The sequence below is a fragment of the Neolamprologus brichardi genome, chromosome 14, assembly GCF_056152115.1.
Source record: "Neolamprologus brichardi isolate AB-2024 chromosome 14, ASM5615211v1, whole genome shotgun sequence".
Lineage (NCBI taxonomy): Eukaryota > Metazoa > Chordata > Actinopteri > Cichliformes > Cichlidae > Neolamprologus > Neolamprologus brichardi.
The window spans coordinates 28,735,806-28,759,722 of NC_142117.1; the positions used below are offsets into that span (position 1 = coordinate 28,735,806).

A 23,917-nucleotide genomic window follows, 5' to 3' on the forward strand; every position below is an offset into this window, starting at 1 on the left:
CTGAACATCATCCAAACTGCAAGCTAATGCAAACTCCTGGCAGAACTTCAAAGCAGGGAGGGCTGGTGTCTGTCTCACTTCCTTTGCCCCTTTTCCTCCCCTGCCCTACCCCCCTCCAACTCCAGCAGAGTAACAGCAGACTTAAAGAAAGACACAACTGAAATCAAACTGATCCCTGACCTAGAATAGAGGAAGTGACTCTGTTTGTATAGGGGGTCAGTCATGTTTGCTCTAAAAATACAACTGCACTTGAAGGGCAGAAAACCTGAGGTGGATTGATCGAGTCCAACAAAAAAAAATGTTGTAGTTTTGAATATTAATGAGTTTTTAAAAAAAACAGACAGAAGTCAAGTTTGCTAAATGTGAATGTTAAGATGAACTTTATAGCTTTTTAGTATCATTTAGTTTTAATGGTGATAATATATTTCATCAATAATTCAGAGGTATTTTAAGTATGAGTGTATTTTAAATGCAAACAGTATAAATCTTCTTCAGTCCAAAATCACATTAAACTAGAAAGGCATTCAGGGGGTGCAGCACTCCACCAAGGTCAGTGCAGTTAATATTTTAAACAAAGTTTAATGGTTTAATGGTTTAGCCAAGTCTCCATCTCTCCAAGAAGCTTTACGACATCCAGCCTAGTAGTTGTTATATAGACAGAAAAACAGACAAGCCAACATCGTTGAAACAGCCCAGTGCTTTATCCCAAAATTACTTTTATAACCAAGAAAATGATCTAGAGAGTTTGCCAAGATTTTCCTCCTTGGCAGTGCTCCACATCTCCACCAAGATTCATGAACTTTAGCCAGTTCATTTTTCCATAATATTGCTGACAGACTGATAAATAGTACTTAAAAATCACCCCTGCTGTGGCTACGGAACAGAAACACACAATTTCATTATCAAATCATAAATGCTTTCATTACTTGTTACTAAAAACGGTCATCTCAAGTCACTAATCACAGATATATTAAGAACTTGATTCAGATTGGTTAGATGGCTTCCTTTAATGAATTGGAATAAAAGTAGTTCAGTGGCTGGACCAGTGGACCAGTTGGCTGACTTTCTGTTGGCTCCACATAAACACAAACAGCGCTTAAATAAAATAATCAGTGACTCTTCGTTTCCAGATGATTTTGAACCCCATGGATCAAATTAAAAAGGTTGCTGATCCTAGAATATTTAATATTGTTGATGATCTGGATCTGGAGCCCCAGTCACACAGGCATAGAGACTAGTTGGCAACCACTTGGCAAACACCTGTCGCTAGGGGAAAATATATAGTCCCAGACTGATTGTTGGGCGTTTCTGGTTAGCAGACAAGTTAGTCTTCCATGCAAAATAGGAGACCACAGCAATCTGTTAGTGACCAAAACAATCACAAGAAGGAAGCACGTTCTATGGGACTGATTTCACCTGGTAACTACTCGCCAACCAGTCAGGGAATACACATTTTTCCCTAGTAACTGGATGCTACCAGGTTTTTCTGACCAATTTCTAGGCCTGTGTGAGTAAGGTCTAAACATATAAAATAAGCATCACTGACTTTTGTCAGGGCACTGTCACTGACTGACAGTTTGTAAAGATGTGGGAGGGTGCTAGGTCACATTTGCAAACATACCAGTATACATGATGTCTGATGATTTAATTTAGTGGACAAATGTGATCAAAAGATAAAACAAAACAATTATAATATATGGTATTTTATTTCAGTTAAGAAATTGACAAGCACTCATCAGTCAACATATTAAAACATTTGTGCCACGTGTGCAAACTCACACGACGGCTCCTTAAAATAAATACTTTTAAGAGGAAATAATACAGACAGAATATGTGAGGCGCAAACCACACGGACGAACAAATTCTCCAAATGTCCAAGAGACGAAAGGGTCTGAAAGTTCCCAAAGTCACCCCGACTCTCCAATGAAAGGTGTTTGTATAAAACAGCTAGGTACTTTTAAAAATACAGAATCTTACAAAAAGTTTTATTTTTTCACTTCTTTAAATCACTGGAAAATATCAGCTGGTATTATGACAAGAAATCAGGAAATTTTTCCATGTATAATCATAAAAAGACAGAATGTGCTTCTGCATTTTTACATTAGTATTCACATACATCGTGAGTGAACTGCATCGAGAAAGTCTTCCACACCTCGGATGGCGCTGTGATGGAGAGTGATGTTTAGCGCAGGGCCTCTCCCCATTGTTGCATTATGCATCGATCTTGCCATCTTTTCAAAATAGCTGCAGTATACCCTCAACGCCCAGGCTACGTAAAACACACTTCACAGCCAAGTGTTCATTGTCTTTATAGGTTATATTAAAAACAGTGTTCACATTTCTGTATATAAAAACAAACCAAAAAAAGTAAAAAACAATATTCTTTTCGACAATTTGTCATCTTTCCAATGGTCCAAAAGAAAGAGAACAGCCATCAACAGGAGAGGATTTTACAAGTTACAGTACAAAAATGTGATCCCGGTGGTAGCACATGAAGCATGCATGTGTTTATGTCGCCCTGCTCAGCCCTAAAACCCTCATGCGAAGACATACTGTATAAAAAGGCCACATGGCTTTTCCTTCTTTTTTAAATGCACAGGTACTCCGACAGCTGACCTCTTTGCTCTGCTCATCCGAAGACCAACAGAAGGTGAGTTTGTTTTTATCTTATTTGGGACTCCACTGTAGATATGAAGCCTCTAAGGGTCAGTACGAGTGTTTGTTTGGTTGAAGCTACTCACACCGGGGGGGTCAAACTAGCTAAAAATACAAAGTCATGGAGAGGTCCTGTGATGGGAAGAAGAGACAGACCTGTAATTTCATTGTTGGCAGGTGAAAAAACGCTTTGAGAGATTTTGAAAGCAAACATCTCAATGCTGAAAAACCTTTGACACACCATCTTTTCTCAATGGAAAGAGAAAGTCGTACAGTCGACATGACTTTGATGTCCTGAATGTCCTTTTTGGACTTTATAGTGATGAAAGGTTTGTGAAGAAGAACCATTTCATAATATTTTTTTAACATTTTTTTAATAAAACAATCATTCCTAACCCGTTGCACTGGAGGCCGTGGTTGGCCTGATGAGCTTCGATGCTGTGTAGCTGACCATAATCATTTCATAACCAAATATGTCATCAGTCAAATGTTTGTATGAACAAAATCCAGAGATACTTGTCTGCTCTTGATAATCAGATCAATAGTTCTTGCTTTGCAAGAGACGATCTGACTGAACAACTGTTGCACTGAAACAACATGAGCAGGTCTGACTGGGAAGATAACGTTAATGTTTCAACAGCTTGCTGGATATTTATTGTTTCAGTGGTTTAAGTCTAGCAGTTGATAACACTCGTATCTTTTGTTACAGCTGGTAGGTAGTTAGCTTATCAAGAGGAAAAGCAGTTAGAAAGTGATGTATGAGTGGTTTACAGTTTCTGTGAGCATGCTAGGACTAGCTTGGTCCAACTTTACAGTACACCATACATACAAGACACCACACTGTCTGGCATTAAGGTGGACTTCAAAGAAGTATAATATGAGTGACTACTCCTCTGTGTTGTCTAAAGCCATCCACAACTGAGTAATCCCCACATGACTGTTGGCTACAGTTGCTTGAAGGCTAGCAGGAAGGCTAGCTGTTAGCCACGCTAAGATTATAAGCTATAGCAGCTGTATCTTTTCCAAAGAATTCATTTTCTTATTCAAGCCTAATCAAGTTGAGTAAGCTGGATTGGTAGTTCAAAAGGCTAACCTAGAAACTGTGATCCACTCATGCTTGCATTCACAACTACGGCCAATTTAAACTCACCAGTTAACCTAACATGCAAGTCTTTGGACTGTGAGAGGACACCGGAGCACCTGGAGGAAAGCCATGCAGAACAGCCAGCCAGAAAGTTCAAATCCAGAACCGTCTTGAATCATTATTCCATTAAAACATGAAAATGATCAATATTTGAGCTGGAAGTTTCTCACCCGTGAACACTGACCTGTTTGTGTGTTCACAAATCTCACAAGCAGTTCTTACTGCGTATTCAGGGTTCATATATACTGTATGAGCACATGTACAAAAGGCAGTTGGGCTTGAGCTTGAGTTCTCTGCTCCCTCTTCTTTAGATCATCCCAGATAAAAATGGGACATCTCTAAAACAGCTTCTTTTTTTCCTTTTTTCCTACTCTTAGTGTAGAGGCTAATGAAGCCCTTCAGCTTTATTTTATATCTGTTCCATAATCTTTTGCATGGTAAAAACAAAAACAACAAAAGCATAACTTAAGATAAACTCTTTAGGCACTGTTTGATTTCCAAGGCTTTCAGTTGTAGACTGTGATTAAAGGTCAACAAACGGAAATTGAAGAAAAAAAAAAAATTAATAATAAAAGAAACAACAGAGATTGATGGCTCTGCAGACGAAACACTTTCTCCTCTCTGATATATCAAGGTCCTCCAAGTCCACTTGCACAGCCAGACAGACTCACTACAAGCTCTGTGGTGGAGAAGTTATAAGGGCAGAAAGTGTCTAAAGCAGGGGTCCCCAATCCCAGTCCACGAGGGCCGGTGTCCCTGCAGGTTTTAGATGTGTCCTTGATCCATCACAGCTGATTTAAATGGATAAATTACCTTCTCAACATGTCTTGAAATTCTCCAGAGGCCTGGTAAAGAACTAATCATGTGATTCAGGTGTGTTGACCCAGGGTGAGATCTAAAACCTGCAGGGACACCGGCCCTCGTGAACTGGGATTGGGGACCCCTGGTCTAAAGGGTAAGTTTCAGTTCCAGTCTTTAACGAATCTTTCTCCTTCATAAACAGAAAACAAAGTTTGCATCTCAACCCATTATCTTCTGGGGAATCTCTATAGAAGCCTTGATGAAGATGCAGTTGTCCCGGATGTAGTTCCTCTTCTTGATCTCCTCGTGCGAGATGAACTTGGGGTAACCGAAGCCCAGCGTGCTCTCGTCCAGCGAGTTACGGCTGCTGCAGGGCTTCTGGAAGTTCTTCCAGTTAGGGTCGGGGTTGAAGGTCTCCGTGATGTGCTGGGGTTTTGAAAGCGACGGGTCGCTCTGGTCCAGAATGGAAAACGTCACCTTGTAGGAGAAGGGCCACTCCAGCAGGTTGTCATATTCTCCGGGTAGCACGCGGATATAGACAGAGAGGTGAGAGCCCTCACCACTCCCGTTACCATTGAGGAAGGCTGACACCTGCAGCTTGTAGCCATAGCGGTGAGTGTAGAAGGGCGGGCTGAAGAACTCATGGTTACTTCTGAGTTTGGCCTCCTGGAGTTTCCGTGAGTAGTCACTGAGTTTCCAGATGAGTACGCCATCGTGGCTTACAGACAACTCCTCCATCTCCCTCCGCAGCTCCAGGATCTCCTGCCGCTGACGACCCACCAGGTTACACATCATGGTCAGGTGGGACTTAGTGGTGTCTTCCAGGTGACGACCAATAGCCAGTTTGGGGCACTGCAGAGAACGGGGAATCTGATTATAAAAACAAAAATTGGCTTCCCATCAGTGTAAAAGAATACTTTTGTGCTAATCTTAGTTATTTATAGTATTTCTCCCAGGTTTTATATAGTAGGGGACACTTAAAACTTCCTGTGTATCAATTAATAATAAAACAAACAGTAATATGATGAAGATGAGCATGCTCAGACTGCAAAGTGAATCTGCACTCTGCTTTTGTGTTTGTACTTTCCATCAGGCCATCTTTAAATAGAACAAGTCAAGCTCTCCAGATGCTTTTTAAGTCTTAACAGAACACCAAGCCGGAGTTTGGTGCTCATCAGTCACTCTTTCTCAAGCATATTCACATTTCTCCAGATTGATGTGGGTTTTATAAATAGACAGAAATGCACTGTCAGAGTGTAGAAATGTTGATCTCATTAAAATAGACCCTACAGCCACAGCAGTGCATGTCGGAGAAGAGGAAAGGCAATACTTTGGACACATTTACCAAGGACCAGAAGTTTCCTTCTTGGACAACAAAGGCAAAACATTTGGCAAGTCATCTCTTAAGGTCAAATGATGCAGGTCTTACCCTGTGTTTGCACCCGGCATCTTTAAAGGGGCAGAGAACGAGGGCGCTACCGCAGTTGTCCTTCATATGGTTAGCAAGGTCCTCTCGGGCAATGTTGGGTGTGCCGCATTGGTTTGGGCACTGGACAGGAAAGCGAGGGCAGTGGTACTGATGGTTCTGCAGAGGACAGACAGCATGACCAGTAAGAACACAGACTGCACACCAAGGCTCAGATTAATAGCTGTACAGGGGAAAAGAAGCCCTTGAAAGTACCCCCCAAAATACACTTGGGTTTAAAAATGAGGCTACAGACATAAAAAGCAAAAAATTACTTTTATTTTAGCTTCAAAGAAAAGAAAAGAAGCTATTTGTTATCGTAAATACATTATGGTTTTAGATCTACAGCTGAATAAACCAAGTAAAGCAGTGGATCTGGTTAATTGTGATTAACATTTTTATACATTTTCATCCGTTTTATAAATGTCGGCTGATCATTTCATCAACTGATTTCATTAAAACTAGTCTATAAAATGTTTTCCATATCTTCATGTGACGTATTAGATTGCATATTATTGTAAATTAGTGTATGTTGTCATGGTAAAAACAACAGCTGTTTGAGATACCCCATTATAGACTAGATGGTGACATGAGGAAGCAGGATAACACCTATCTTTGTAAACCAATTCAGTTCAGTTCAGTTCAGTTCATTTTTATTTCAAACATTTCAAACATGAGCCTTCACAATCATTACAATATATTATTCCATTATTTGTTTGAAAAGGAGTAGGTAGAAGTATTCACTTATTTGTCCCTACCCCCTCAAGTTTTACCTCTCATTCATAAATTTTCTTAAATTAAAACAAACAACATATGAAACAAAAGCAAAGCAAAACAAAACAAAACATACATAAATCAAAAACAAGAAATTAGCAATCCCCACCAGGGTATAGTTTCTTTCATATGAAAAAAAACAGAAGGTTTATATTTGCAGATGCACAAATTATGGAAAAACAAACAACCAAAACAAAACAAAACAAAACAAAAAAAACCCCAAAAAAGAACCACAACACCATTACCAGCAACATTACCGTCCTGGGTTAACCCCGTTTTCTTCATTGTTATACTTATTTAAAATCAGGTTTTTATATTTTACTTTAAACTGTTTTATGTTTTTACTTTCTTTTATTTCTTCTGTTAGACTGTTCCATAATTTAACTCCTGCAATTGAGATAGACATAGTTCTTAAAGTTGTTCTAGCACTTTGTATTTTTAAATTCCATTTCCCTCTTAAGTTATACCCACCTTCTCTTTCTATGAACAATTTACAGATTTCTTTTGGAAGCAATTTATTTCTTACTTTATACATTATTTGCGCTGTTTTAAGCTTCACCAAGTCTTGGAATTTAATAGCTTGCATTTTGACAAAGAGTGCATTTGTATGGTCCCTGTACCCCACATTATTTATTAATCTAATGGCCCTTTTCTGTATTAAAGTTATTGTTTGTGTGTTACTTTTGTATGTATTTCCCCAGACCTCTACACAGTAGCTCATATATGGCAGTAGTAAAGCACAGTATAATATGTGCAGTGCTTTCTGATCCAGCATATGCTTTGCTTTCCCCAGGACGGCAATGCCCCGTGCCAGTTTCCCCCGAACATAAGTAATATGTGGCTTCCAACAGAGCTTGTGGTCAATGATCACCCCAAGAAATTTTATTTCATTTACTCTTTCTAAATATACATTGTCAACACATATTTCTACTTTGATGTTTCTCTTTTGGTTTCCAAACAACATAAATTTGGTTTTATCTAGATTCAATGATAATTTATTTATATCAAACCACTTCTTTAATATAGTTAATTCCTGTGTGATCATCTCCAAAACCTGTGGCAATTCCACACCTGAACACAGTATATTGGTGTCATCTGCAAATATTACAAACTTTAAAATCTCCGATACTCTGCAGATATCATTTAAGTACATAATAAACATTTTCGGACCCAGTACTGAACCTTGAGGTACTCCACAAGCTATATCCATCAAATTAGATTTATATTCATTTATTTGTACATATTGTTGCCTATTCCCAACATAGCTTTTTAACCATTCCAAAACCACTCCCCTAAACCCGTACTTTTCCAGTTTTTTTAATAGAATTTCATGATTAACCGTATCAAATGCCTTCTTTAAATGAGCAATACTGAGAAAAGCTCTGAATATCACGTGACAACGGAAAAAGCTCTTCAACTCTAGTGTGTGCTATGACCAAGATTGGATTATTACATCTTGGCCTGTCACGTGGGGGAGGGTGACACTGACTGCTCTGCCTCTGGCCAGATGTGTGCAGCAGGAGGTGCCTTCCTCATATCAAAAGCCCAGAAAGAAAAAACAGCAGCTTCACACTAAAAATCCAGCTGCCACAAGACAGAGACACCATAAATGGAAACATCCTTCAGCTACAGCAGGTTTTCTCTTTGCCATCGGGCTCCAATAGGCTGAATTACAGACAGAAGATAAAATGTGTCTCTGCACTTCATCTTGCCAAACATAATTATTTCACTAATAAAAAATAAATACATTTAAAAAAGAAATTATGGAGCCTTTTGGGGAAAATCACAGCATCTGGTCATAAACTTAATGTGAAACAGACCTGGATTGTGTCGAAGACGAACTCCTTGCCGCAGTACTTGCAGGGCTGCGTGCGTTTGGGGCACTCGGCCATGCTGTGTTGGGACAGCAGGCGACGCATCATCCTCGCCCCGCACTTGTTCTCGCAGTAAACGCTCTCTTGAGGACATACGCCCTGGTGATTCTGGAATGAGAAAAATAAAAAATTAGATCGGGGTTATGACAAAAATCTATGATTCAGACATGGAGGTGTGCATATTTGATGGTGTCTTTTATTTAAACTGCATTTTAATTAACAAAATAATGCCTGTTAAAATTGGGTTATACTGAATGTTATTGCAGTAATGAACACACCTCTCCATCCATGCATAGCTACTCTATTCAGTAACGAATCATGGGGATCTTACTGGATCTTAATCTAATAACAAAATGTTCACCAATTATATCTAATGGTGTCCAGCACAGAAAGCAAAACCTTTTTTTTTTTACCCATTTTATATTGCTAGATTTGTGAGGCAATTTAGTTCCATGTATTACCACTGGGGGTACTTTTCCAGTAGCCACGGGAACTGAACTGAATTAATTTAATAAAAATAAAAACTGTATATTTAGTTTTAAAAAATGACCTAAATAAAACAGTCTTCCATTCAAACATTTTTTTAATTTCAAATTAAAGTGTTTCTGCCACTGAACATTTGTTTTGGCATTTTGCTAACTTTCAAAACTTAAAATTTCACGTTACACAGGTCAGAATTTTGACTTTTTCCAAATTTATGCATCTTGAAATTTCAACTCATTCAGAAATAACTCCTCATTTTCAGATAATAACCTAAAATTATAAGATAGAATATAATATAATAATAATAATAATGAATAATGGATTGCATTTATATAGCGCTTTTCGGGGCCCTCAAAGTACTGTACAATTCCACTATTCATTCACTCTCACATTCACACACTGGTGGAGGCAAGCTACAGTTGTAGCCACAGCTGCCCTGGGACAGACTGACAGAAGCGAGGCTGCCATATCGCGCCATCGGCCCCTATGGCCATCACCAGTAGGCGGTAGGTGAAGTGTCTTGCCCAAGGACACAACGACCGAGACTGTCCGAGCCGGGGCTCAAACCGGCAACCTTCCGGTTACAAGACGAACTGCCAACTCTTTGAGCCACGATCGCCCTAATAATGCCTTTATTGTTACTATACAGTTGTACAATGAGATACAGAGCATGTCCTACTAAGTGCAAACATGCTTGGGGGGGCCTGTTAGCACTGCAGCACTATATACACATGGAGAGTATTAACAGAGAAAAATATATAAAATGTACAAATATACAAAATTATAAGATGATAACTCTTAAGTGTTATTATCAACTTTAAGTGGTAGGAACAAGATTTCGCTTCTAATGTGGATAAACTCATTAAATTGTTAAAAATACTGTTTAAAATTAACACCACATTGTAAGGGAATTGTTAGCTTAAATGCACGGCTAAAAGTTGTTAGCTATGAGAATTCCTAGTAACAAACTATATTTAATTTAATGTACAAAAACTTAAAATAGCTATCTATAAATATAAACTTATTGTTTAACTTAAATATATAGATAACAGTTGCTAGCTAATACCTACACTACAGTAGAGACAAACAATTTAAGCTGTTAGCTAAACTGTGGCTGTAAAATACCTACGAAATGGAATAGCTTCAAAAAGCTAACAAATAGATAAAATAGAATTATAGATAAATAAATCATATTTAATAAATGACAAGTTGAATGCAGTTGCTAAGAGTAAATGGCAACCTCGAGCTAACATTAAACAATGTGAGAAACAGTGTTAATGAAGGAGTCTTGAGTCCAAGGCTGCAAGGGTAAGATATTTAGTTATTTTCTAAGTATAACCAACTTTGGATAAGCTTTAACAACCTAATTTTTTTTGTCTTGTGAATAAATGAATTGTCTGAGTACTACTGTTAATCTCAGCAGCTTAAAGGCACATCCATACAAATACTTACATTAGATATTAGGATTATTGGTAAAGGTCAAAAGTGTATTAATGTTCCTGTAATATTGGGCAAAGGGGAAAGCAGAGTAAACAGAGGAGGGGCAGGCTGGCAGTAATGACAGAGGTGCTAGTGAGAAGCCTGGATTACTTCAGCTGTGGAAAACACTTTCAGCATGAAAGACACGGTTATATATTCTTTCTTTCTGCCAACACACGTGTTATTTCAAAATAGACCTAGACTCTCTGAGGGCTCTGACACACGTGCATTCACTTTTCCTGCTGCTTTCAACAAAGACACCTTTCATATAACCATGGAAATCATGTGTCGTCACATCATGTGTTTACAATGAGAGAGAAACCATAATAAAAATGATTTTTTTAAAAAAAAAGGTGTGAAGTGCTTACCTCATAGGCTTCGCCGGTGAACTCGCTGCCACAAAACTCACACTTGACCTTGCGCTTGGGGCAGTCGTGCTGCAGGTGGTCGGGCAAGTCGCGGCGTGTCAGCTTGACTGAGCAGCGATTGGGGCAGGGTATCACGTTGAAGGCGCAGGTGGAGAAGTGGCCCTGAGAGACACACAACAGGTCATCAGAATCACCCCACATGCTGGGTGCAGCAGTGGAGGAAGGAGGCATGTATCAGAGGGCATGGCTTCTTACCTGCAGCTGCTTCATCTGGCCAGTCCAGCGACAGCCCTCCTCACTGTGGATGCATCGGATGGGCAGAGCCAAGATCTGCTGCTCCAGCTCTGGGTCTGGGTAGATCTAAACAGAAAAGCAGGAGGAGATTGGTGTAGCAGATCCCAGGACGTGTCCCCACTGGTTAAATGCATGTGGCTTTGACAAGTTTTTGCTACATTTTTAAGCTTTGTCATTACTTTGAGGGTAGGAAATATGGGATAAATGAGACACTGGTTAAGTGAATAATGGGAAATCATAAACCAGAATACAGACACTCAGTGGCTACACACACTGGAGATTTATATTGCAAAAAGGGTAAATGTAGCCCTCATCAGACTGCAGCACAGTGACTCGAGCCAAGTACTGCAGTGATAATGAGTAAGTCTGTTGTTTTATGGGACCTCTGAAAGAGTCAGAGAGGGGAGAAAAGAGGAAAAGATTTATTTATTCTTGGTCACAGAGCGATAGGGATGAGTCAGTTTTCTGCCCAAACACCCCAAATCCTTCCCTACAGTACGCTGTCCAGAGGATTTACGGCTCTTTCGCTGCATCCCTTGTGCTGTCACACGAAGCACGGGCAGAGCACTGATCAAACAAGAAAAGCCACTTCCTCAAAATGTCACAACAGCCCTCCGAACAAATAACGGCTCCCAGAAAGTGCCCGACTGCGCTCACGTGTCTCTGCCATCGCCAGCAAGTTAAAAATTCATTTGGAAAACGATCTGCAAGGAAACCCTCGTCGTCTCTCTCATTGTTTGCAGCAGCTTTGTTAGGAGATAGATGCCTTTTCAAGTGTTTTAAAGTACATCTCTGAAGTGAAATGACATCCACAGAAAGCAACTCCATTTACACTGAAGGAGCAGTTGAGATTTCAGTGCCATAATCACATTCTCTGAGGAGAAACAAAGAGCAGAAAAAAAGTCCTCTAAAGCACACTGAAACACTCTCTCATTGTTACAGTCTTGGAATTTGCAGGAGGACGGCAATAATGACCTTTTAATAAGTTAGTCGCAGGCAGATGGGGGGGGGGGGGGGGGGTAATCTCTTTGGAGCTCCAAGTTGGGGGTTTATTCTGTCTGCTGCAGCAATTGTTGGCCGTGCACTGCTGCTACAGCAGAAACAGTGCAATCCTTTAATGACTGCAACACTGTTGTTCTGTGGGAGCGAGGTTGTGTTTGTGCACGTTTTCGAAGGACAGTGTTCAGCGAGCGTTACAACAACCCTGACAGGGACCACCAGGATGGGGTAATTTACAGGCGACTGGGAGCCTTGGCAAATAACAGCGTCTGACAGGTGTGCCATGAGCACATCCTTCCCATGGGGAGTCCCTGCTATTACAGGCGCCTTCATCGCTCTGAGCACAGCATGCAGACCTGCACTGCTGCCCCGCTGAGCCTGCTGCAGCTCGAGGTTAAACCCTGATAATTTCCTTTGTTTTTTAATGAGTTTTAAGGTCACAAAAATCACCTTATTCCTCCCCGCCTGACGGTATCAGCTTTCATTAAATCTGAACGATGATGAACTTCTATTGAGTGCAGTCATCTTTTTCTTTTTCCAGTGGCTTTGATTAAATGAGCTTTGTGCACACAGAACAAGATCATAAAGAGTAAAGCTAACAAACTGCATGGGAGACTTATCAACTGAAGCCTAACGCTGCACTGAAAAGGAGATGATCCTTTCCTGCCCCTTATCCTCGTCTTCCAGTCTCTCATTTTGCAGTGGGGGTGTGGGTGTGTGAGAGCCAGCCGCCGACTCTGCATACAGTTAGTCATTATCTTTTCCCCCTGAGCACAATCTGATTAACTGCATTTATTGTTCAGCTGAAATTTCTTCTGGACATAAAGAGATGTATTAAAAGAGGCGAGGGTGGGGTGGTACTAGTTTTAATAGATTTTCCACTGACTCTGACTCTCAGTTAAAACAAGGATCTGTAAACTTGCTTTCAAAAATACAGCTTTTATCACACCATTATGAAGTCAAAGCCATCATCCTAAAGCAGTTTTTCTGATAATTTGCATTTACATCCGGATTCATGACGCCATCTTTATCTAATCTTTGTACTCGTCAGACATCTGATTTGCATTCGTTCCTAGTCAGGCCAGTGTAGCCCAGTTTATTTACATCCTGAAGCAGATGAATGCAAACAAAACAAAAATGCTACAAAGCTAGCATTTTAATTATTCTAGCATCTAGTGGCATGTTGTTACATTGATCATCTCCAGTCTTATCTGTACTCTGTGTTTAGTGCTTTGGGCAAATGCTAGCGTGCTAAATTTCTCAACCACAGGGGTGATCACAGTTAATATATCTGCTTAAAATCTGGATGCTAACGTGGTAGAAATTCTGTACAAATGGTCAATTCTTTGATCTGGTGCACATCAGCTTGGTCGCACAAGCATTTTAGCACACTCACGTTACCTCACCGTGAGCTGTATCATGGCTATTATCACCTTTGGCCTTGCCAAATAGAACTCTTTGAAAACTTCCAGTGTACAGACATCCATAAACAAGGCGAAACTGAGTTTAAACATGTTCTGTTAAGTGTTTTGTTTAACTTAGGTAATATTGTTCAGTTTGCACATGACACAAAAGTCTGAGGTTTCAGGAACATCTTTTATGCTGTCCATGTCTCAAAGCAAGTCATTCCCCATCGGCTTTTGGCAGAGGGTATTTTTGGTCGCTCCCTTATTTCCCAAAGGAGGTCATCGGAGTGGATGGATCCACACCTTTTATCTGACACAGATTTTATACCAGGTGCTGCTTTTTTTTTTTTTTTTTTTTTTTTTTTTTTTTACATAACCATCCCATTTATCCAGACTTGGGACCAGCACTTGTGGGTCTGGCCTGGGTTTGCGTCTGCCCCTGGGATCGGAACCATACAAACCAAATGCATTAACCACTACATTATGGGGTCATTTGTTCTCGATAGACTCCCATGTTAAAATACCCCACTTCACATCAATTAAAAAAGGTTTACAACCTAGAACTAAATATATTTGACCTCTATGGATATTTTCCTCCTTCAAACCAACTAAACAGGGTCTGTTTTTTCACATACTGCAGTAGGGGGTGTAGCTGGTTTGATTGACAGAAGTGTAACTCTAGCAAACACTCAGTGTTTGCTAGGCCACAGCTGCTAATTGGAGTCAGTGAAGTGAACCACTCAGCTGCGTTTGTGCTGTTATTGCCTTTTGGAGCATTTTCAATGGAAATTATCGGGACTTGCTCTTTGGTATAGCCCGTCCAAGATATATCCACTAATTAGCATTAATTAGCAACTCCAACCTCTCATCTAAAATATGCTAATTTGCCCCTCAAAAACAAACAAACCACAAAAAAAAAAAAAAAACATGGCAGAGGACAAAACACATGTTGAGGCTTCCAAATGTGGTGGGTTTGGTTCATGTTGTTACCGTGCTGATTTTTCAACTAAGGAGGGAAAAATGTGCTTTTAAAAATACTCCTGCATGTGTGGGTTTGGCTTTAGTTCGGGATTAGGAGTGTCAGTCGTACCTTGGCATAGTCTAAGGGCAGCTGATCCTCCGGACACTTGAAGACACCCTCACTGCAACAACAAAAAGAAAAAAAAACAGAAACAAAGAAAAGTTTAGTATTGAATGAAAAGAAGACAGAGAAAACAAGTTTAAAAGCAGACATTTTAAAACCACACTGACCCTTGGACAGAGCTAAAAGGCACTTCCATAATAGTCTGAAAGAGCAGCGTTGCTCTGCCCTTAGTGCTTCTCTGTCTCTTCACATACACTTTAAAGCTGAAAAGTTCTCTGACTGATCACGCTGCATGACGCACTCTCATGCACAGTGATGTCAGATCTGTGAGCTGCTGACTTTAATGACATTGGCTCTTCTGTGTTTGACCCCTCAGAGGACACGTCTGCACAGATTTATGTGACTGCAGAGGACAAAACTACACTGTAGAGCTTCATCTGTTTTTCTCTAAAACATAAAGAAATGATTGTGAACCCCACTGTTTAGCTTCTTTTTCCATTTCTCTTTTTGCTCTAGTACCACAGCCGACATAACAAAGTTCTTGTTTTAACAGGCTTCAGTTTTTCTCAGTATACAAACTGAACCTCGCCTTCATGCTCGAGGCTCATCCTCGGGACGATTTGCCGATCTGCTCCCGTAACAGTGAGACGACTATTTTCTGCATTTTTCCCTGCAGTAGTAAAACCCCAAATAAGACTTGAACACCCACTTTACTACATACCCCCTGTGCAGTTTTTGTGGCGCCACAGAAGTGCATTCAGCAGCCCGTTTAAGGTCCAAATGACTGAGTGCCATGGCTCATTAGGGCAGCCGTCTCCCAAACTCCCAGCCCTGATGTTGTCATTAAATATTTACACTTCTAAATAATAGAGGCAGCAGCCACTAGGGGTGAGCTGCTATACAGCGCCGAGGCTCACAGCTGCACAGCAGACACTTCTACACACACAAACTTAAACAGGCAAAAAAATAAAAAAGGAGGCAATCGTGGCTCATCTCCTGAGATTTGAACCATGTTATGATTGTCTGGAGCCTCCCTGTTATTTTTGAGTCACACATGTTATTGTTGAAAGTCAGGCCATTTAAAAGATGTCACCTTGTGAATCTGCTCGTGACAAACATGATCACACGATCATGCTCAGGCTTCACACTGCTATAACGGTTTGTTTTCACACAGTTTTTCTACTCTTTTCTCTGTGTGTTGTCAAAAAGGGGTGACCTCCGTAAGTACACACGTGCCCACCCCCCCTCCCCCACCTGCTATGTAAACCTTGTATTTGTGAAGGTCAGCCAATCAGACCAAAGCTTAAAACAGCAAATTTCTTACATATGAAAAAAGTGAAGGGGTCAGGATGAAATTATTTATTTAACTGTAATTTATGCAAAGCTACTGTAGCTGAAGCTAATATTAAAAATACCGAGCTGGAAATCACTATAACTGGTCCTAATTTCAGTAGTGGTTTTGCCTAAAACTACAAAGAAAACAAAACGGCAGGGGAAATGTGTTCTGCACAAAAGCCCCGAAGCTTCATCTGACCTGTGCAGAAGCCTCTCATAACCCTGACCACGGACACATTATGCTTAAACTAATTAAGGGACAATCGTATGCAAACAGTAAGTGTATGCCTTTTGGTGCTTTAATTTGCTTGGCAGTGTCACCTGACTGCAGCTCCCAGAGGCACAGGGACATGTGACAGGGCGGGAGTGCATGTGCACCCCCCGTCTAACCAGCTGCTGTGAAACCAGAGAGTGAGCAGAAAGGGGGGGGGAGGTTAGGCCTGAGATGGAGGATGGAGGGAGGGTTGCTGAAAAAAAAAGGGGGGAGGTTAATGCATGACGAGACAGCAGTAATTCTCTTCCATTAGGGTCACTGTGTCAGCAGGGAGCTGGAGACCAATTAACAAACCCACAACGGGCTGTAAAAGGAGGTCAATCGATTAGAGGCTTCGAGAGCCCAGTCAGCATCTCGTGTGGTGTGAAATCATTTACAGTATTCGTGGCCATCGCAGATTTAGAAAGCGCTGCCTGTCCCACAACTGTAAAGCGAGAGGAGATGGGAGGCGACAGGCTCTCCGCTCTGGACAGGGGGTGATGTAGGCGCAGGCAAGGGTGGTGGGGGTTTACAGCCCGAGGCCCCATCCAACTCGGGCCATGCATCTGACACACAGAGAGGCAGACAGGCGAAAAGAGCCTAGTCACAGACTGTCAGGATAATTCCTTCCCCGGTCACAGAGAAGCTCCCACAGCTCTCACACATTCATGTGTTCGGCCCCACGAGCGATAACGCTGCCCGACTCTCTCGGGTCGCTCTCGAATCGAACTGGCTGTCGCTCCATGACAGCACATTAGCAGTGAACAGCGGGGCTGATGTGAGACACAGCTCCGGTTCAATTCATCCATCTTCTCTGCCAAACAATTTCTCTGGCTAGCTGAGCTTTGTAGAAGAAATGAAATATAACCCACAGATTTGGGTACAGTACAGAATACTCTGCTACAGGACTGCTTCAAGCGACATGTTTACTACAGCAAATGATTATTTGGATATTGATACAAATTCGTTTTAAGCATTTATCTAAGAGCACAAAGAAAAGACTGGAAAACTGGTAGAAAGATCAATGGAAAGTTGAGCAGGTTCTTATATTGTGCATTTCTACTCACTTGGAACACTCCAACCACTCCAGGATCAAACTACCAACCTCTAAGTTAGCAGTTGACCTGATCTACCTACTAAGCTATAGCCACCCTAAGGTGAGATTTGAACCCGGGACTCTACATTATCCTTGTGATACATCCTGCTCAATCCAGTGAGCTAAAAAAAGCAAAAAATTGTTTTTTCTAAATGCTTGATGGTTCCAAATGTGTACAATTTGCCATTCAAACAATTTTCTCTCGTATAGTTACAAGCACTACTTTGGACTGATGTTTAATCTGACAAACAAAGCGATCTGAGGACGTCACCGTGGGCTGCGGGGAATTGTGCACTTCTACTGGACCTTGACATTTTATAGCACTTTACACAGTGAGCAATTAGCAGATCAGTAGTAAAAAAAAACATTGCACAGGACAGCCGCAGCCTGACTAAAGCTACTATAGGGTAAACATTACTATTAAGCAAAGCCTTGAGGGTAAACTTGAACTGTGCATGTGGGAACTCGCACCCCACAAACTTCTTCTGAAACGAGTTCGTCATAAATGTGCATAACAGTCGAGATGCTGGTAAACAGCGTTTCGGGGCTGTGTCGGGGAGTCACGGGGGAGCAGCTTAAGAGCGTATAGCATGCAATTTAACGCAATCACTTCATTAAAATTTGATCTCCTCCTTCTGTCCACTCAGCTGCTCTCGGGCATTCTTAATATCACCTTAAATTCACTGGCAGGCGACACCGTCACATCGTGTTAGGGGGTAGAAAACACATTCCCCCCACTGCAGGTGAAATACACCCACCCACCAATCAGCCCTTAAATCTCTCTTCCCTCTAATTGCCCTCTCTTTCTCTCCGCTGTCCTTAAATCTTTTCAGGCCCAGATTAAACAGTCGTTCATTCATCCAGCTGATACCACGAGGACAGCCGTCACAACATGCTTCGTCACTCTGCGCGCAACTCCTGACAGGCAGACGGTGAGGAGTACAAATCCCTCAGGTTTAATCTCACCGGTGCAGAGCGGAGTGGTGTTTTTCCAAGAGACAGCGACCGGCCTGCAGGCCACACAGAGAGAACATGTTGGTGACAGTCTGCCTCAGAGTAACCTTGAAGCCTGCTCTGTATTGACTAAGAGAGAAACTCCTAAACAAACCCTTCTGTGTTTGCCATTGTGGCAGGCAAGGGCTGTCGAGACGCACAAAACAAACTAAATCAAAAGCACGAGAGCTTCGGAGAGCGCCAGTCTGTGGCACATTAACTCGCTGAGCAGACTTTTGTTATTGAGTCAGATCGCTTCGGGAGCCTTGACTGAACTGCCCACTTATCTCTCGCCGGAGCTCGCTGCCAGCTTTTATGTTCATCCTTATGCTAAACCCTTTTGTCTTTTCAAGATATAACCAGGATTAACTTTAATATGCACAAACAAAACCTTAAATTCCACCAGTGCGCTGCATGAAGGCTTTGGGTGTCACAGCTGAAAATCTTCTCGTTTCCTCTCAGGAAGTTGAGGGAAAACAAGACCTTTGTTTTATCTCATCTAAAGTTACGATAATCCCACAAATCCATCTGGTTTTGGGTTTATGAGTGCAAGAAGTCAGGACTTCCTTCGTCCAAGTCTCGTATTTTGAACAATAATGAGTACAGATTTCATAGAGACATCAGAGCATGAGTTTTATGGTTCAACTTCATTTAAATGATCTCCTTCTTTGCAAGTTTGGGATACTTGATACAAAACAAAACATGTACCTCGAGTTTCACACTGTACTTTCTAATATTTTTTTTTGTTTTCTGATGTTTCAGTTGCAGGATTAGGGTTTAAAATCACAATCAGTCTTTCTCAATACAGAAAGACACGTTTTCAATAACCATTAAGTAATTTGAGAAGATCCGTTTTAGCTATCGTCTCCAATTGTTCGGCAGGCCTGGCCAAAATGTGCCAGCGGTACTCGATGAGTCACTCTGTGAGTAGAGGCGCAACCCTCTGGGAGCTGCCGGTTGCTAACAAAGCCCCAGAGTTCAACCGCACGACCAGAACTGCAAGCGAGGCAGCAGCATTCTCTGTTTCCAGGGTGTGTCAAACTATATGTGAGGCGGGCATAGCGCTTAAGTGTAGAAGTAATGAAGATACGAAAGAGAAAGTAATAAGGAAAAGATTAGAGTTAAGGTAAATCATTTTAACCTGGGTTTTTTTTCCCGTGGGAGGGAAATAAAACAATCTAGCATGGACTGTGGACTCTGCATCCAACAAACTAGATAAAAACAAAAGTGCTAGCAGATTAAAGGAAAGGAACAACCTCCAAAACGCAAAATACAGGCAAAGATCGGACTGTACTAGAACGTCTCAACCATTTTTACACGTGGACTCCAGTGCTGAGCCTTTTCATAGGTTAGATGTGAAAATGCAAATATCCCTGCACAAAGCCTGCGTGATATCCGAGCGTGGAGGAGGGAATAGTCTGGAGAATTCATAGCAAGCGAGTGCCTCCTCAAAATTTTACCCGTGAACTTCCCCTCACCCAAAGCAAACAGACTATTTCCAGGAATTAGAACAGGAAGGACAACTACCTGTTGTTCGTTACATGTGGGCAAGAGCAACTTGGGACGCTGCCAGGACCCGATAGTTGTCATCACAATATATGGAAAGCAGAAATCTACACACGCAAGACTATCAGGGAAATTACAAGTGTGACAGCTACTACCAGTTTAATGAGAACTTCACACAGAGAATTCTAACCGTTTTTCCAGAGATTTAACAGTTCGTTCTTATGTTTTTCCAGCTGCCTCTGAAGCTGTCTGACCACAAACCACAATCGTTGTAATGTCTTCCAAATAAGAGTGGAGGAGCAGCTTTGCAACAGAGTTTTTAGAACAATGGGATCAACATAAAATACAAAAACCAACGACAGTCAAAAGGTTACACTGACATCCCTCTGCACACCACAAACTCAAAGGTTACAATTAGTATTGTTAGTGCTGCAGCTCAGAGGTCTTCCTGAAAACATCCTGCCTCTAGCCGGGTGTTCTGTCCCTCTGCCTCACGATTAGCTGCGCATCCCCTGAATAAGCCGGGTGATGTTTCCACCTGTGGAACCTGATAGACTTCGCCCACAGCTCATTTGGCTTTCCGCCGAGCTCTCTGCGGCCCTCTCATTTGTCTGAAAGAGGAGGAGCAGCTCCTACTTTCACAGAGCGCGATGACACACCGGCCTACAGGTGGATTGACGGCTCCTTTGCAGACTTTCTGTGTGGCATATTCACACATGAATGACGCCGTGACAGCTGCTTGTGTAGCGCTTAATTCCTACAGGATAAGCTGTCCATACCTGTGGTTTGTTGGAGATTATATTGTGCATAAGCCCTCTGACGCTTCTGGAAGGCAAAGCTATTGCCTACTAGGAAGCACGGTGACCTTTTCACATAGTAAAGCAATAATTAAAAGAGGTTGGCACTGAAACGTCTTGGTGTAGAAAGTTTAAACTGAGGCTGTAGAACATAAGTGTGAAATGACTAGTGAAGTAGTTATTTTATATAAAGTAAAAAACCCACACATTTCTTTGTTTACAATTTGTAAATGTGAAAGTGTTTTGTTTTTTTCTTTCATTTGACATTATCAGGTTTTGGACACCTGTCTGCCTGATAAATAAAGGCTTTCAAAGAAAAATAGCTGCAGATTGACTCAATTTTTGTAGAGAAAAACTAAACTAAACTAAAATGGATACCAAACGGTAAAATCTAACATTTTACACAAATAGCATATAGTTTTTTCTACCACTCTATTGTTGTCCTTCAGTCTGTTACGCACCTGACATTTTAGTGTCCAATTTATAATGCTGCTATTATCGTCTGAGCTAAATTTGTACAGTTTTCTGTTCCGTCTTTACTCTGTAAAGTACAGATATTATTACTGAACCTCACGCTGAGGCCATCTAATGGCTGATAGCTCAGTGATATTTACTATTTAGCAAAGGAGTCACAAGACAGTCAGTAAATTTTGGTCAAACACAGTTTCTTTATCATATGCCCCGAAAACTAAACTATAGAGAAGAATGGATGGACTATTACATTTTGCACTACTGTTTTTACCCTAAAATTATTCTTACAGTTTTTGACAGATCTCAGGAGGCTTTTTGTTGAGTTTAGCAGGATCCAGTCTGGAATATGACACCTGTAAAATCCTATCTGACTTCCTGTGTTGGTCACTAACAGCCACTGACAGCTGTTTAATATGAAGCAACAATGGCTGACAGTCTGTAGGTCATGGTCATCAGCAAGAGAGAAATAAACCACATGTGACGCTGTGTCAGATGGCGCTTCAAATAAAGGCGGAAAATGTAACTGTTTTCAAAGATTTGTTGCATAATTCCCTGTAAATTGAACTTTCACACTTTCAGTTCTCCATGTTCCTTATCCAGAAAAGGACTATTTTTGTTGCGTTACTTTGCTGAAGCAGGAATAAAATGATGCAAGTGGAAGAAAGGCACTACTACTACTACTGGAGAGAGTGTGAGTGTGTGTGGGTGGATGTCTGGCCTCGTTCCCTGGCTTCATCTCCTGCACCCCATGCAACACACTCGCTGAGAACAAATGTGTACCAAGATAGAAAAACCATTAAAGGACGGTTTTACTACGAGCTACACAGACGCCACCTACAAAAACCTGAACAAAAGAAGTAAAGTGGATTTCGAAGCTACTGGGAATTTGTTTCGTGCCTACACGCAATTTTCTGACCACACACAAAACAGTGGAGATCAGGACACCTGAGGCCATCCCTGCTCATGCCGTCATCGCTTATGCAATGTTATTCATTTCTCTGTGCAGTTCACCTCACCGTGTTGACATTTGTGAACACGAGCCATCTGTGAGAGAGTTCGCACATGTTCTCACAGCATCCAAAGGTTGACAAAAATCTGTTTGTTTTTTATTTTTTTTTAAATGTCAGCTCGGCAGTAGCACCGGAAGCAGATAAAGGTGAATGTTGCCCTGCGCTCCGTGTCATCTAAGACCTCTGACTGAGCGTACTCAAAGTGTGACCCAACAGTAAGAGAATATTTCCAGGGACTGTCCTTTAAATTTCCAAAACACAACATCAGATGTGATGTTGTGTCCTGAGAAGGCCTGCAATAAATGATCATAAATATGCACCAATAACACGTGACCTATGTCACCACTTCTTTATTTTTCAGCTGCTCCCTTAAGGCGTCGCCACATTGGATCATCTGTCTCCATCTCACACCATCCCTAACATCCTCTTCTGTCCCACCAACAATCTTTGTGGTTTTCCTCTTTGTCCTCATTCCCGGTGGCCCCAACATCCTTTGTCCAATAAATTTAACTATTCCTCCTAACGTGTATCAATAAGATACTTCATTATGTTATAAGCAGCATGTTGGTTATGTCAACGCATGCATTTGAGCAGGATTACATTTTCTGTATGAATAAAGGGGATAAACTGAAGCTAACACAGGTTTGCCATTAATGGATGAACTTTTATTGAACATATTTTGCAGTTCATAACATAATTATTCTGCTAACTTCCTTAATTTTGATGTATTTCTACACACAAAGACCTGGTTGTATTTGTAGCATTACACAATAAAGCTCCATTGATGTGTTATTGGTTTCCAGAAAACACACACCTACATCTCCTGGACAGAAATAACCTTTTGTGCGATTATAAAAAGTAGAACTCAGTCGCTCGAGAGGTGAAACCTGGCGGTCGGTCTGAATTTGAGAGCAATTAGATGACAATGACTCATCTCATCGGCCAGAGGTGTAGCTCAGACACACAGCCACGAGGAAAACACAAAGAAGAAGAAGAAGAAGAAGAAGAAAAAGAAAAAAAAAAAAAAAAACACCTTTCAGAGGGCAAGCAGGAGAGGGGAGGAAGGAAGACCATATATGGAGGGCTGAAGGGAAGAGGAGGAGTAGTTTTCTGAAAGCTGAAGGCAAGCTTGTGTGATGCATAATCCATCCTTAAGTGTGTGAGGAGGGGAGACGGCACATACAAGTAGTTATAATCCCCCCCACACTGTCTCCTTCCATCAGCGTGATCAGGCTCTGACATGAGTCTTTAACAGAAAAAGGAGGGGGGGGGGGGGGGTATAACAGAAACTGAATTCCAGCTCCTCCACTGACACTATGAATTTATAGCAGTCATAAACTCAAGACGCCCTCCTAGGTCGCACCTTCGATATTATGAAAGGAGCAAGGGTTTAATGATTGATAGCGCTCATTTCCAGGTTAAATATGAAGTTAGCTGCAGCAGCTTGTCATTTTAGCTCCAGATCAAAAAATGAAAGAGCTATCTGAAGGTTTCTGCACAGTTAAATGATAAAAGGTAAATCAGGTTCAAGAGTTTCAGGAGCCTCGCCTCGACGTCTGTTAAATGCCTGCAGGCATGTGCACAACACCGATAACTTCAAAAACACTCAATTATAAATTACTCAAGACAA

The 23,917-nt window shown here is 41.3% G+C and overlaps 1 protein-coding gene across 2 annotated transcripts in view; it reads right to left on the minus strand.

Moving 5' to 3' along the window:
* Positions 1 to 1,687: 1,687 nt before the first annotated feature.
* traf4a (tnf receptor-associated factor 4a) overlaps positions 1,688 to 23,917 on the minus strand; it is a 38,611-nt gene continuing 16,381 nt past the window's right edge. The window contains exons 2-7 of one of the 2 annotated variants that reach the window (XM_006801517.2): positions 14,833 to 14,884; positions 11,299 to 11,403; positions 11,044 to 11,205; positions 8,660 to 8,821; positions 6,030 to 6,185; positions 1,688 to 5,470 (exon numbers count right to left, since the gene is read on the minus strand). In XM_006801517.2, the coding sequence (XP_006801580.1) occupies positions 4,820 to 5,470; positions 6,030 to 6,185; positions 8,660 to 8,821; positions 11,044 to 11,205; positions 11,299 to 11,403; positions 14,833 to 14,884 (1,288 nt within the window). In that variant the 3' untranslated portion in view covers positions 1,688 to 4,819. The remainder of the gene's footprint in view (positions 5,471 to 6,029; positions 6,186 to 8,659; positions 8,822 to 11,043; positions 11,206 to 11,298; positions 11,404 to 14,832; positions 14,885 to 23,917) is intronic. The other variant, XM_006801518.2, reaches the window with a different exon arrangement.